Raw genomic sequence first — 12,273 nt, 5'->3', positions numbered from 1 at the left:
ACCATTTGGTTTCGCTTTCTATTCCTCATCTGTGTTTTTCTTCATTGCTCTTCAGCATGCTAACACATGTCTCGTTAACTGTCTGTAGCGTTGAACCACAAAGGCATTTCTATTTTTGGTTCTGTTTCTCCCTCCGGTGACCCGGCATCTCATCCGGGGGTGTCCCCTGCCTCTTGCCCGTTGCCGGCTGAGATAGGCTGAAAAGCACATTATTGAAGTCATCCTTAAATTTGACTTTGGAGAGGTTTAAAAATATGCATATTCCTCTTGGTTGTATCATTATGGCCCTTTATTTATTTTCTAAGGTGTTTATTTTCCTTCTTCATTGATTTATTTTCTCTAACTAATCCTTCTCTCTTCCTGTTGTCTCTCTGCAGGTGGGGAATCTGGGGCTTCTCTTCATGCTTCTCTTCTTTATCTTTGCAGCCCTGGGAGTGGAGCTGTTTGGTGACTTGAGTAAGGACAGTTGCACACAGGCACTTATAAAGGCACTTCATGCACAGCCATACTCCAAATATTTAGTCCTCTCAGATGTGGGTTTAATCTCAATGACCTTTTGGATGGATTTCTCTAATGTTGATAGGCGCTTGTAGCTGTAGAGACGAGTAGTTTAATAACCTTACTGCTAACTAAAAAGTCCCAATTTCTGTCTTTGTGCCTGTGTGTTTTGTCCCTCCTTACCTCCTCAGTTTGCGATGAGCTCCACCCATGTGAAGGTCTGGGGCGCTATGCTACATTTAAAAACTTTGGGATGGCCTTTTTGCTGCTCTTCAGAGTTTCCACGGGAGACAACTGGAATGGCATCATGAAGGTGAAACAAAACTAGCATCGGAGTATATGTATATGCACATAAATGGAACAGCTGATTGAGAGCAAACGTGTGGGCAGTTGCACGCCCTGAAGCGCCACAAAATCACGCTTAGATCAGACATTTTTTTCAACACACTTGACTCCAATGCCTGCATTCATTTTGAGAGTGGGGAGGTTGTGGGGAAGGATGGACGAAGATGTGCATCTGGCTTTCACACCAGATGCCTGAAGAAATGGCCTATTTCTGTGCCCGTGATCTTTGATCTTAACCATAATGTAACTTTGGTCATCTATGCCTTCATGTAGCGGCCATATTCGCATTCCTGTGAGGCTAGGCTACTGAAATACTAACATCAGAATAATGCCAAGTTGGTATCCTGCTGTGGACACACTGTGGCTACTTTTGATCTTATGGTTGAAGAAAAGTTTGGGGCTTAACATATTGAAAAAAACTTTCCATTTTACAAAGCCATTACAGATGTGACCAAACACCATTAATATGTCACTAAAGTTCAAGGTCAATGTTATTGTTGAGCTAAACTAATGGTTTAGGAATCACTAATAAGGGTTATTCATCTCACATCCATGAATGTCTGTACAGAGACGTCATGGTCTTCCAATAGTCATTGAGATATTTCAGGACTGACCCACAGCCTTCCCACTCGTGTGGATAAATGACTATTCTATTAGGCTTTTGCAGAGTCCTCTGTTACGATCTGTTGTTGGCAAAGCTTTAACTGATTTACTCATGCTTTCATCTAGGACACTTTAAGGGACTGCGCTCACGAAACCGGGACCTGTTACAACACTGTGGTCTCTCCCATCTACTTTGTCTCCTTCGTTCTGACCGCTCAGTTTGTTCTGGTCAATGTCGTCATTGCGGTCCTGATGAAGCACCTCGAGGAGAGCAACAAGGAGGCCAAAGAGGAGGCGGAGCTAGAGGCAGAGTTGGACATGGAGGAAAGACTCCAGGCGGAAGACATGGCTACGAGGTCACCCCAGCTCAACCCTCTGGCGCTGGGCATTGACAGGTCGAGTTCTGGAGGTTCTCCGTGGAGGTCCCCTGGTGGACAGGATGGGGAGCGGGAAAGGGACAGCCCTATGGGCTCTCCCAATGCTGATATAAGCAGAGATTCTGTGGACATCACAGAAGAGCCTGCTCCATGCGTGGAGCCCTCACTAGAGGTGATAAATCCTTTTGTGCCGGTAATTGTACTGGAATATGCCAATGTATTATTCTGCGTAAGCCATGCTGACCCATATCAGGATGATTTACGGACTGTGTGTGTGTGTGTGTGTGGAGCCGGTCCCTCCCGAGGACATGCCACTCATAGATAGGTCACCGTGCCATGGGAAAAGCGGACCACAAGGCCTTGTTTTTCGCTTCAGCAGCTATTTCCAGACAGGAGGGAACTTTCAGGGGAGAGGAAATAGAGGTCCTGCTATATTCTCCCTAGAACATGTATGTCTTCCTCCAGTGCTCTTCTGAAACATGTTTTATTAAGCCATCATCCCCCCGGCCTGAGGGAAACCTTCAAGCACGTGGTGTTGTACTGCCCCCTTGTGGAATTAAGTGATAGTGATTCAGTTTCCGTGCGGCGCATGAAAATCGTCACTTGTCATTTATTGAAATAGTCATTAAGATAATGTCGTTTTCCTACCAGATCTGTTCCTTTTGTCTAATGTCTTTTCATATATCTGTTTCATCCTGATCTATTATGCATTTCTTTCACTTTCTACCTTTGATCCATTTTTCTGTCCTGATTTTAAGGCTCTATATCTCCCTTGTCCTTGTCGTTTTCTCCCAAATTTCTACCTTTGATCCATTTTTCTGTCCTGATTTTAAGGCTCTCTATCTCCCTTGTCCTTGTCGTTTTCTCCCAAATTTCTTCTTGCTTACTTATTTCTCTCTGTCTCTCTCCCGGCTCCTTTTCTGTGTCTCGGCATTATCAAAGTTCGTCCAGCAGAGAGCACAGTTTGACTCAATCTCCCTGGTCATCCAGGGTTCAGTGGAGGGAGAACTGAGCTTGATGGACAACCTGTCTGGCTCGATCTGCCACTACTACGCATTGCCCCCCAAGTCCAGCAAGCACAGCACTGACCAGAAGGTTAATCATCACCAGAGCAATGTACTGTCTCCATTTCACATGTCTAGATGGTTACTGCTCATAAACTTGTAGGGCTGCACATGTAATGTAAAGTACACGTACAGAATAATCAGAACTCTATCAACAAAGTAAATATAATTTCATAAAATAAGCGATAATGCCTTTTAAATGGACATTTCACCAAAATTACACAAAAATGTATTCCCACTTAGGTGTAGAAATCATTTACACTAATCATTCTCATCTGAGAGATTCATGCGTCCATCCAGTCTGTTCTAATTCTGAAATGCAGTGTCTCTGACAGCGTTAATGTTAAAACTCAACCAGAAACAGCCCAAAACAATGTCTCAGTTTTTCATGATAATCCTCTGACCTCACTGGGAATAAGCACGATTAAAATGTCCTATAGATTCTCAACGTCAGTGGAGTCGTAGAGAGACGTGTTGCTGCACAAACATTATTTCAACTGAGTCTATTTCCTTGGAAATGAAGTAGAATAATATTATTGTCCGTAAACTTAATACCCTGACGTATTGATTAGGTAATTGCACATATGTGGCTATTTATTTTGTAACGTATCTATATTGGTTTTATGTCTGTCATTTTTCTTTTTTTTCTTTTTCTATATTTATTTCGAATGCAACAACAACAACAAAACTATACAACACCCATAAAATAAAATAAACATTCAGCTTCACTATAGTACACATTTGAGTAATGCACCAAATATATTCTTGAAGCAGAGAAACCAGACTCTCGCTCAGAAGTCTGTAGCGTATTGACTCAATCGATCACTGAGTCGCTGAATAATGCATCAGGGTCCTTCATTTTCTCATTTAAAGGCAAATTTGGATAAAATGCATTAACACTGCAAAACATCGCCTTCTAACAGCTTGAAATGGGTTGTCATGTTATTAAATGCCTAAGGCCACCTCTCAATGTCTGGGTGGTCAATTTGTCTCTCAGACGCCGTTTCTCCTGTTCAGGAGGAGGTACAAGTACGCAGCAGCGCCTTTTTAAAAAGCCAAGGAGTGTAAACTCTCCCAGGCTAACTGCAGAATTTAGAGATCACATGAAAAAAGTACACCTTGGATGCTGCAAATCAAAATATAAATAAGCCAACACTATGACACTACATACATAATAAACTAGAAAAGCACTCAGAGAGCACAGACCTCCGCCGAGCAGCTCATTCCCCTCCTAAATGGATTTACACCGTCCACATGGTGATCTGGATCATCTCCAAAAGGTTCTAGTGGGATCTAGGCATGTCGGATCCCTTTATGACTGTGATTTTTGGTGAGTGAATTAATGCATATTTTACAAGTATTTTTGAAAAAGCCTCCATTATAAGTAAATGAGAAAATGCAGATTTATTTTCTTCTATCTAAATAGGGATCCAGATCGCTCCCAAAATGAGATCTAAGCTAGACAAAGAACCATCTTCAAATTTGTTTTTCCATCAAGATCCATCCAGCAGTTTTTCCGTATTCCTGCTAACAGACAGACAGACAGACACTGTCAAAAACAGAACCTAATTGGCGGAGGTAATAAATATTTGTTTCTGTGAAAGACATTCTCATTCTCCAGCTGCAGACTTTAGTGTGTTCGTGTGTCTGGATTCTGACATAGTGTTGCTGTTGATAACCTCACAAACAATATGAGCAGTAATAAAATGTCTCCTTTCCTTCCTCTTTGCTCTGCTACCTGCTTCCAGTTTAATATATCTTCTTTCAAATAAGGTTATGTTAGCTGCAGGTCTTTTCTGTGTGTAGTGTCCAGAGTGTGCATTTTCTTTTCTCTGCTCACCGGCCATTGTCTCTTCCTGCCTAGATCCCACTAGCGGAGATGGAAGCTTTGTCTCTGACATCTGAGAATTCCTGGTCCCGAGCTCTGACAGACGACTCGGCCCCTGATGATTTTAACCCCCTCTTTCTAACCAGTCTGGAATGCAATGTACTGACAGTTCCTTGCTTCCGTTATCCGTTCTCCTCCCCGCTGCAGTATGTTGTCAGGTTTCTTTCTCAGAGCGCTTCCAAAGCCTCTTGTCCCTCCATCTGCTCGTGCACTCACACAGAAAAAAAAAAATGTCTTCCAGTTTATAATGGAGGGATGAAAAATGTTAATGCATGTAATAAACAACTATTAATGTTCTAATATGACAGCAGGTCAGCTGAACATGGAACATGGAGGATTTTTCTAATGGCAAGTATGTAATTTAGCATAAAGACAAAGTATCCAAGGATAGTGGAGCATTTTGACGCTTATTTAATCTATAAATCATTCATTCATGAATCTATAAGTAATACTTTACTCACCATAATTTTAATGTGCTACTTCTCTGCCTGTCTGGCTAGCATCAGGTAAAGTCCTGCATCACAATAATCCGAACATCATTATAAATTAGTGTTGAGATGCACACAGCATTACATTATTTCATTTATCTTATGGAAATGAAATGAATGAAACCTATATTGATCCAGCCGCATTAATGCATTACAAAATGTCATGAGTTGAAAGTGTCCGCCTTGCTCGAAGGAAAACCACATCCAGTATTCTGGTTTATTATTGTCTTCTCATCCGCACCCTCACCAGAATTGATTCTCACATTCCTTTCTGCAATAATGATTCTGTCATTGAGTGAAAGACAATCAGCCCCTAAGGTTATGATAACCCATCAGCTCGGGTCATTAAGTATCATATTTCTCCTGATTGGTAGTGTGTCGTCACCCAATGAGGTTCTCAACAACCTCGCCTGCTCATCCAGGCCTGCAACACATTGGGATTGATCATGCTCATTTTCCACCTCATGACATTAGATCCTATTTATTGGGATTGAGCTGAAGAAAAAAGATGGTGATGAGGTAAAGGAGTACAAGAGGCATTGAAAGACCCTGGTGAATCTAACCATGCACCCCAACTTTCCCTTCCTTCATCCCACCCCTCCAGCCTACCGTGTGTGCCGCTCCAGTCCAGTCCAGTCTAGTAGAACAGTTCTCTTCTTCACCTGCCACTTTACCACTTTCTCCCCCGTTCTCATTTATTACTTTCCTCTCATTCATCCTTCCTTTTCTCTGCCCTTTTCTGTCCATCGCTTTTGTTTTCACTGTGCTTTCCATGTGAGTCTACGATGTTTTCTCTCACGGCCCTCTTCCTTCAGTCTTGGTTTGTGTTTATTCTATCCTTTGTCCTCCTACTTGGTTGTGAAGTCTGCTGGAACTCCAGAAGCTCTGTGATGGTTCTGTAATGGGTCAGGCTGAGGGACACTGCCTCAGCTGACACACGGTCACGGCGCAAACTCATAGAAATTTACATTAATGTGTCTTCAAAAAGCACCTCAATATCCGAACCTGGCTCAGTCTTGAGTCTGTGATCTGTGGCAGCTTTGTGCCAGTCAATTCCAACATGCAACAATCCCATGTGTTCTCCTTGTTTGCATTATGTCTGCGAAGCCTCGACCTCTCCAGCTCCAGAAGGTTGCTTATTCTCTTGTCTTTTTTCCCCAGCCGGAGCAGCTCGATGCTGGGGAGCCACCGGAAGGCAATCTGCTAAGAGTCAGGAAGCCAGCGGTGGGACGCACACACTCGCTGCCCAATGACAGCTACATGTTCCTCCCCCTTCAGCCCTGCGGCCACTCGCCTCCTGCACAGCTTCGAGTGCAGACACGGGGGTCCCAGCACATATTCGTCAGCCAGAGGGCCCAATCAGGTAAACATGTCCAGTACAGTATTTCAGATGAATTTCATGGCAAAGCCATAGCATGAACGTGCTAATTCTAAATGTTGCCACTCATCATATTCAGTGATCTGCCCGTTGGTTTGCAGGCTCCAGCTGCTCAGTGCGTTCACAGACAGAGGAGTGCTCCCAGCAGCTGACCGTCCCCACAGACCTCTTCAGACCCATCAGCCCCCACAGCCACTCAGACTCAAAGAGTATACCACGACTACCCCCTCCCAGACGCACACATACTCTCAGCCGGACACTCCGCAGACAGGTGACTCGATTACACCGTTTAAGATTTATATCTTTATCTTTTGACTTCTGTCATCATCATCATCATCATCATTACAAATTAAACCTGATTATACCGATTAATGTACTTAATAATAGAAACAAGAATTCTAATGAGTCATACGATGAAGTTATGGTAAAAGGTGGTTGAGGCTAGACCAAGGACAGACGTAAGTATTTGTGAGCAGCAGTATGACTTTTTGCTGAGGAAGAGTATCACAGATGCAATGTTTGCGTTGAGGCTAGTAATTGAGAAGTACTGGGAAGGTCGGAAGGAGCTGCATTGTGTCTGTGGATTTAGAGAAAGCCTATGACAGGGTGCCCAGAGGGGAACTGTGGTACTGCATGAGGAAGTCTGGAGTGGCAGAGAAGTATGTCAGAGTAGTTCAGGACATGTATGACAGTCGTACGACAGCAGTAAAGTGTGCAGTAGGAGTAACAGAGGAGTTTAATGTAGAGGTGGGATGCACCAGGGATCAGCTCTGAGCCCCTTTTTGTTTGCCATGAGATGGGAAGCTCCTTGGAATATGATGTTTGCAGATGAAGAATTGTGTGCAGGCAGGCTGGAACGGGTGGAGGAAAGTATCAGGTGTGCTCTGTGATAGGAGAGAGTCAGCGAGGACGAAGGGAAAGGTCTACAAGACACTGGTGAGGACAGCCATGATGGACGGCTTAGAGAAAGTGGCTCTGAGGAAAAGACAGGAGGCGGAGCTAGAAGTGGCGGAGATGAAGATGCTGAGGTTCTCCTTGGGAGTGACCAGGTTGGATAGGATTAGAAATGAGACAATAAGAGGGACAGTGAAGGTTAGACATTTCGGTGGCAAGGTCAGAGAGACCAGACTTCAATGGTTTGCCAGGGAACAGGACTAGAGGTCGACCCAGGAGAAGATACATGGACGTAGTGAGGGAGGACATGAGAGTGGCTGGTGTTGGGGAGGACGATGCAAAGGACAGGGGGAAGTGGAGAAGGTTGATTCACTGTGGACAAGGGATGCTATATTTTGAGCAGAATTAGAGTTAATGTGAGAAAACATATGAGAATAGTATTAATATTAATCAAAGATATTTTGAAATCTAACATTACTGAAGTAAAGCTATATTATAGAAAAGATGATTTAAAAAATACTGTAGGGTAACGGATTAGAAATGAAGGATACCGTGTTAACCCTTTCCACTCTTTCTTTGTTGCATGTTCTAAACAATTTCACTTTTCTCCCTCCTTCTTTCTTCCCATCCTTCTGGTGTTCTGGTGTGATGCTGACTTATCTCATCCATTTTCCACATTGTTATCCTGGGATCCCAGCTCAGTTGGGGCCAAAAGCCACCCGAACCTGAGCTACTGCTCAAACACAGATACTCCTGTTTCTGAAACTGACTCAGTTGTCATCTTCCCTGAAACAGACAGACTCACCAGGCCCTCATCCTTTTCCTTTGCCACACATTAAGAATTTGATGTCCTGCTAACCATCAGCCACAAAACATCTGGAACTATATACGCTAGATTTATCTGGAGGAAAAACTAACACTTCAAATCTTCTATATTCTTATATGAGCAGCAGGAACTACTCCTATTTGACGTATTCAAGCCAAGCACGGGTGGTATTTTGCTGTGTAATTTACCCACAATGCAGTGCACTTAGTTCACAACAAACTCAGGGGCTTGCTAAAGGAGGATGAATGCTGTTCATATGCATTTTGGCTCTTTTGTACAGACAGTAAAGTGATTAATTTTTATAGCAGCGTGCACAGATACTCACCAGAGTACAGTAATCATTGCTTCAATCAATGTGTGATCATTATTATTAGAACTGTTTCACTATTATTGTGTTGTTCAGCAGTGGCTGGTGATTGGCCAGGGCTGGTTGCCACACCTTTGACCACAAAGTCTCATTATTCACGCAGGGAAACCCGTCCCAGAACTTTGTTGACGGGCTTTGCCCTAGAAAACACGACTTGTTTCCTCATAGATCCACGATACTTCAATCTGCCAGATTCAGCACATGTTTATTCAAGTACTATCGATTTAATGCGACCAGTTTGTGTTCTATGGGAAACAAGTCATGACTCCATGCATGAATTTTTAGTAACCACTGTGCTTGCTAACCCTCTGCTGCAGAAGTCATGTATTATGTTTATCCTCTGACTCTTGATCTCAAGCCCTGTGCTCAGAATTTGTTTGTAAGTGACTGACAACTGTCCCACAGAGGATTTACAGGGTTTTAGGTGAACAGTCAAAGGTTAAAGAGGACGGTGATCTGACTCAGAGTTCACTGTGTCAGCCCAGATTTCAGGAGTTCAAGGAAAAAAATAATGCAAATGCATGTTTCTGGGTCAGATTAATAAAATCTTATGAGCCTGCAATTTGGATATTAATTACATTAATTGGTGCCTGTAAATTTCCGCATGATTTACATGCAGTAAAAAATCCCACAAAAATGTGTTGATTTCACACCAGTAAGGTGATTTTCACTTTAATAATCTAAATGTGGCAGGAAGTGTCCCTAGCAGATTTAAGGAGTGTTTGAGTGCAGTCATTTAATTTTCAGTCCTTTTGTACATAATTGTTTATTGGTGTCTAAAGTTTCAATAAATTCACTTTTTTTTTGTTAAATTGCATCTGCTCCTTCTGCCTTGTTGAAAAAAAAAAGATTATCAATATGCAAATATGTTTCATTTTATTTTACTGCAGAAAATAAAATATATCCTACTCCACTGGATAATTTATTTTCAGTTGATTTACATCAGCACAAATACTAAGGCGCAGTATGTTAAGTCAAAATGACTTGGTAGCTATCATGTCATTGGTTAAAAGTTATACTTAAATAAACGCAAGATCTCCATATACCTTAATAATGTGTGGAATCTAGATTTAAATTTAACATTATATTTTATATCTGTGGAAACACTGGCCACACTATGAACTTTGATCCAGACTGCTCCTTCTCATTCTCGTCCACTCACACTAACCAGTTTCCCCTTCTCATCCTTCCTGGTTCCCCAAACCCATACTCCTCAACCCCCTTCCTTTCATTACACATCTCTCTCCCTCTCTTCATCCCTCTCACTTTAATATTTCCTCCCTCCTCCCTTCCATGCTTCCAGGTTGCGGTGTCCACTGACTCTCAGGATGCCCTGTGTTCAGATGGAGGGGATAGCAGTGAAGGAATTGTGAATGTAGCCTCCCTGACCATCCCTCCATCTCCATCCACCTCCACTCCCTCCGACTCTCCCTCTCCCTGCTCCCATCATGATCATCAGCCTGTTTTCTGCCTGGTACCTGCCACACCGAGCACCTCTCCCAAACCCTTGTGCTCCAGCAGCGTGCACACTCAGCTTCATGAACAGCACTGCCTCAGCTCCACCTCCCCTTCCTCTTCATCTCCATCCTTACCTCCTCTGCCCTTACCAGCCAGGCTGCACCAAGAGGAGGATGCCTCAGTGGATCAGGAGGTGTCCCTCATCACCCACGCGGGGTTAGCCTGCAGCGATGACGTCATGGCAGCAGACAGTCGAGATGGCAATGAAGGTTACGGTAGCTTCACAGGCTGCCAGGAGAGCCGGAGTCCTTGTTTGAGGCAGCTAAAGAGGTTCCACAGTGCTGACACCCAGAGCCCCAGCGCCTTCCTTCCCCGCCCCCGACCTTACTCCTGGCTGGATGACCCAGGACGACATTCTGTAGAGGTATTCTCGTCAGTGAAGTCCATCCCCCATTGCAGAACCACCTCCACCTCCTCTGGCTTCGTGTCACGAGCCAATAGCCTGCAGATCCACAGTCAGACCCCCACTCAGCCCTCGCTACCCTCGCCCCAACGCAAGAAGAAGATGAGCCCACCCTGCATCTCTGTGGAACCCCCTGATGGACTGGAACCTAAATCTGGTCTCTACTCGGGCCTGGCTGGACTTGGGGGCATGGGACTGGGGGGGATAGGGATGCCCCTTCCTGTACCCAGCCGGGACACCTGCCTGAGGAGGAGAGCACAATCCAGTGACTCCAAGGACACATTTGACCAAGGAGCTGTTGAGAGCTCAGGATGGGACGGAGGCTCGCCAAACCCCAACACCAACCCCAAGCTATTGACTCTTCCCAGTTTGTCATTTGACGGGACAAGCGCTGAGCACTGAACACGAACATCTCCAACGCACACACCCACACCCAGCTAGATGAATTCTCCACACACAAACACACGATGCACTTTGTGTATCTATGATGGTGATAGTCCTAGTAATAATAATGCTGTAGAGAGTAATAATGGTAAAAATACAATAAAATTAAGGAGTGCAGTACTGTAGTAGTGTGGCCATCCCTTGTTTTTGTATTGCTACTGCCAAAACAACCAGAGAAGAAGAGAACACATGGGATGACAACACAAGCATGACTGTTTCTCTTCTGCTACGCCTGCTCGCCACTGGCTGCAGCTTGAGCCCGTAACCTCTGGAGTGACATCAGCACCGGGGATTTGGCGCCCTCTAATTGCTGTCTGAACTGCCCAGTGTTTTGCACGGGACAGGCTTTGCCCAGTCGGTGGAGGTACAAAGCAATATGAACGTTTTAGAGACACTATTTTCTTAAATTATTGGGCCATTGTGTTTGTACAGGATGTTGTTTCAAATTGCATTCAGTTTTTATTTTCATGTATTTTTCTGTGATTCTTTTTTTTTTTTTTTTTTTTTTTTTTGATGGTTTGTCTTTGTGTCTTTTTTCCACTGTAATATATTTGTAGATTTCTTTTGGTTTGCTGAGGAAAGTGAATGTTTTTCAAAGTGATGAAAACCATGTATTTGTAGGAATAATATATAAATATAGATAAAAAAAACTCATTAAACTGAGCTTGGATTTTTAAGCACACACATTGTACAGTAGTGATTTGTTTGTTGGGGGGGGGGAACGGGACGCTATTCTTCATTCTTTTATTTTTTGGATTTCTTCAGTCTCAGCAACAATCTCGGCCTTCAGAACCTGAAGATACAATAAAAACATCTATGTGTTTTAAAATTGATTACACAGCTGGTTTTTATCCATGCTCAAGTTTGAATTCTTCATCACAGGTAAGTAAAAAAAAAAAACATTTCCACATTATATAAGATCCAATTGTATTTCTATAGTACCAGAACAGAACAGAAAGTTATCTCAAGGCACTTTACAGGTGTAGCAAGGAAAGACTTTGGCAATGGAGGCAAGGAAAACCCTCCCTTTAACAGGCAGAAACCTTGAACAGAACCTAAGGCTCATGGTGGACGGCCATCTGTCTGACCGGCTGGGTTGAGAAGGAGAGAGAGAGAGGCAGCGGTAGAGAGACAATGACAGAGAGAGACAGAGCCATGGACAAAAACAAGGAGAGGATAG

General features: G+C 43.5%; 1 protein-coding gene across 1 annotated transcript in view; it reads left to right on the top strand.

The window, feature by feature from the left end:
* cacna1g (calcium channel, voltage-dependent, T type, alpha 1G subunit) overlaps nucleotides 1-11,051 on the top strand; it is a 144,037-nt gene extending 132,986 nt beyond the window's left edge. The window contains exons 32-39 of the mRNA XM_068757269.1: nucleotides 378-456; nucleotides 690-811; nucleotides 1,573-1,995; nucleotides 2,766-2,918; nucleotides 4,752-4,874; nucleotides 6,425-6,626; nucleotides 6,743-6,912; nucleotides 10,032-11,051. Coding sequence (XP_068613370.1) covers nucleotides 378-456; nucleotides 690-811; nucleotides 1,573-1,995; nucleotides 2,766-2,918; nucleotides 4,752-4,874; nucleotides 6,425-6,626; nucleotides 6,743-6,912; nucleotides 10,032-11,051 — 2,292 coding nt within the window. The remainder of the gene's footprint in view (nucleotides 1-377; nucleotides 457-689; nucleotides 812-1,572; nucleotides 1,996-2,765; nucleotides 2,919-4,751; nucleotides 4,875-6,424; nucleotides 6,627-6,742; nucleotides 6,913-10,031) is intronic.
* The last annotated feature ends 1,222 nt before the right edge of the window (nucleotides 11,052-12,273 follow it).

This window comes from Brachionichthys hirsutus, unplaced genomic scaffold (genome assembly GCF_040956055.1).
Source record: "Brachionichthys hirsutus isolate HB-005 unplaced genomic scaffold, CSIRO-AGI_Bhir_v1 contig_882, whole genome shotgun sequence".
Taxonomy (NCBI): domain Eukaryota; kingdom Metazoa; phylum Chordata; class Actinopteri; order Lophiiformes; family Brachionichthyidae; genus Brachionichthys; species Brachionichthys hirsutus.
Note: the sequence above shows the minus strand (reverse complement) of the source record. Positions and strands in the feature narration are given on the sequence as shown.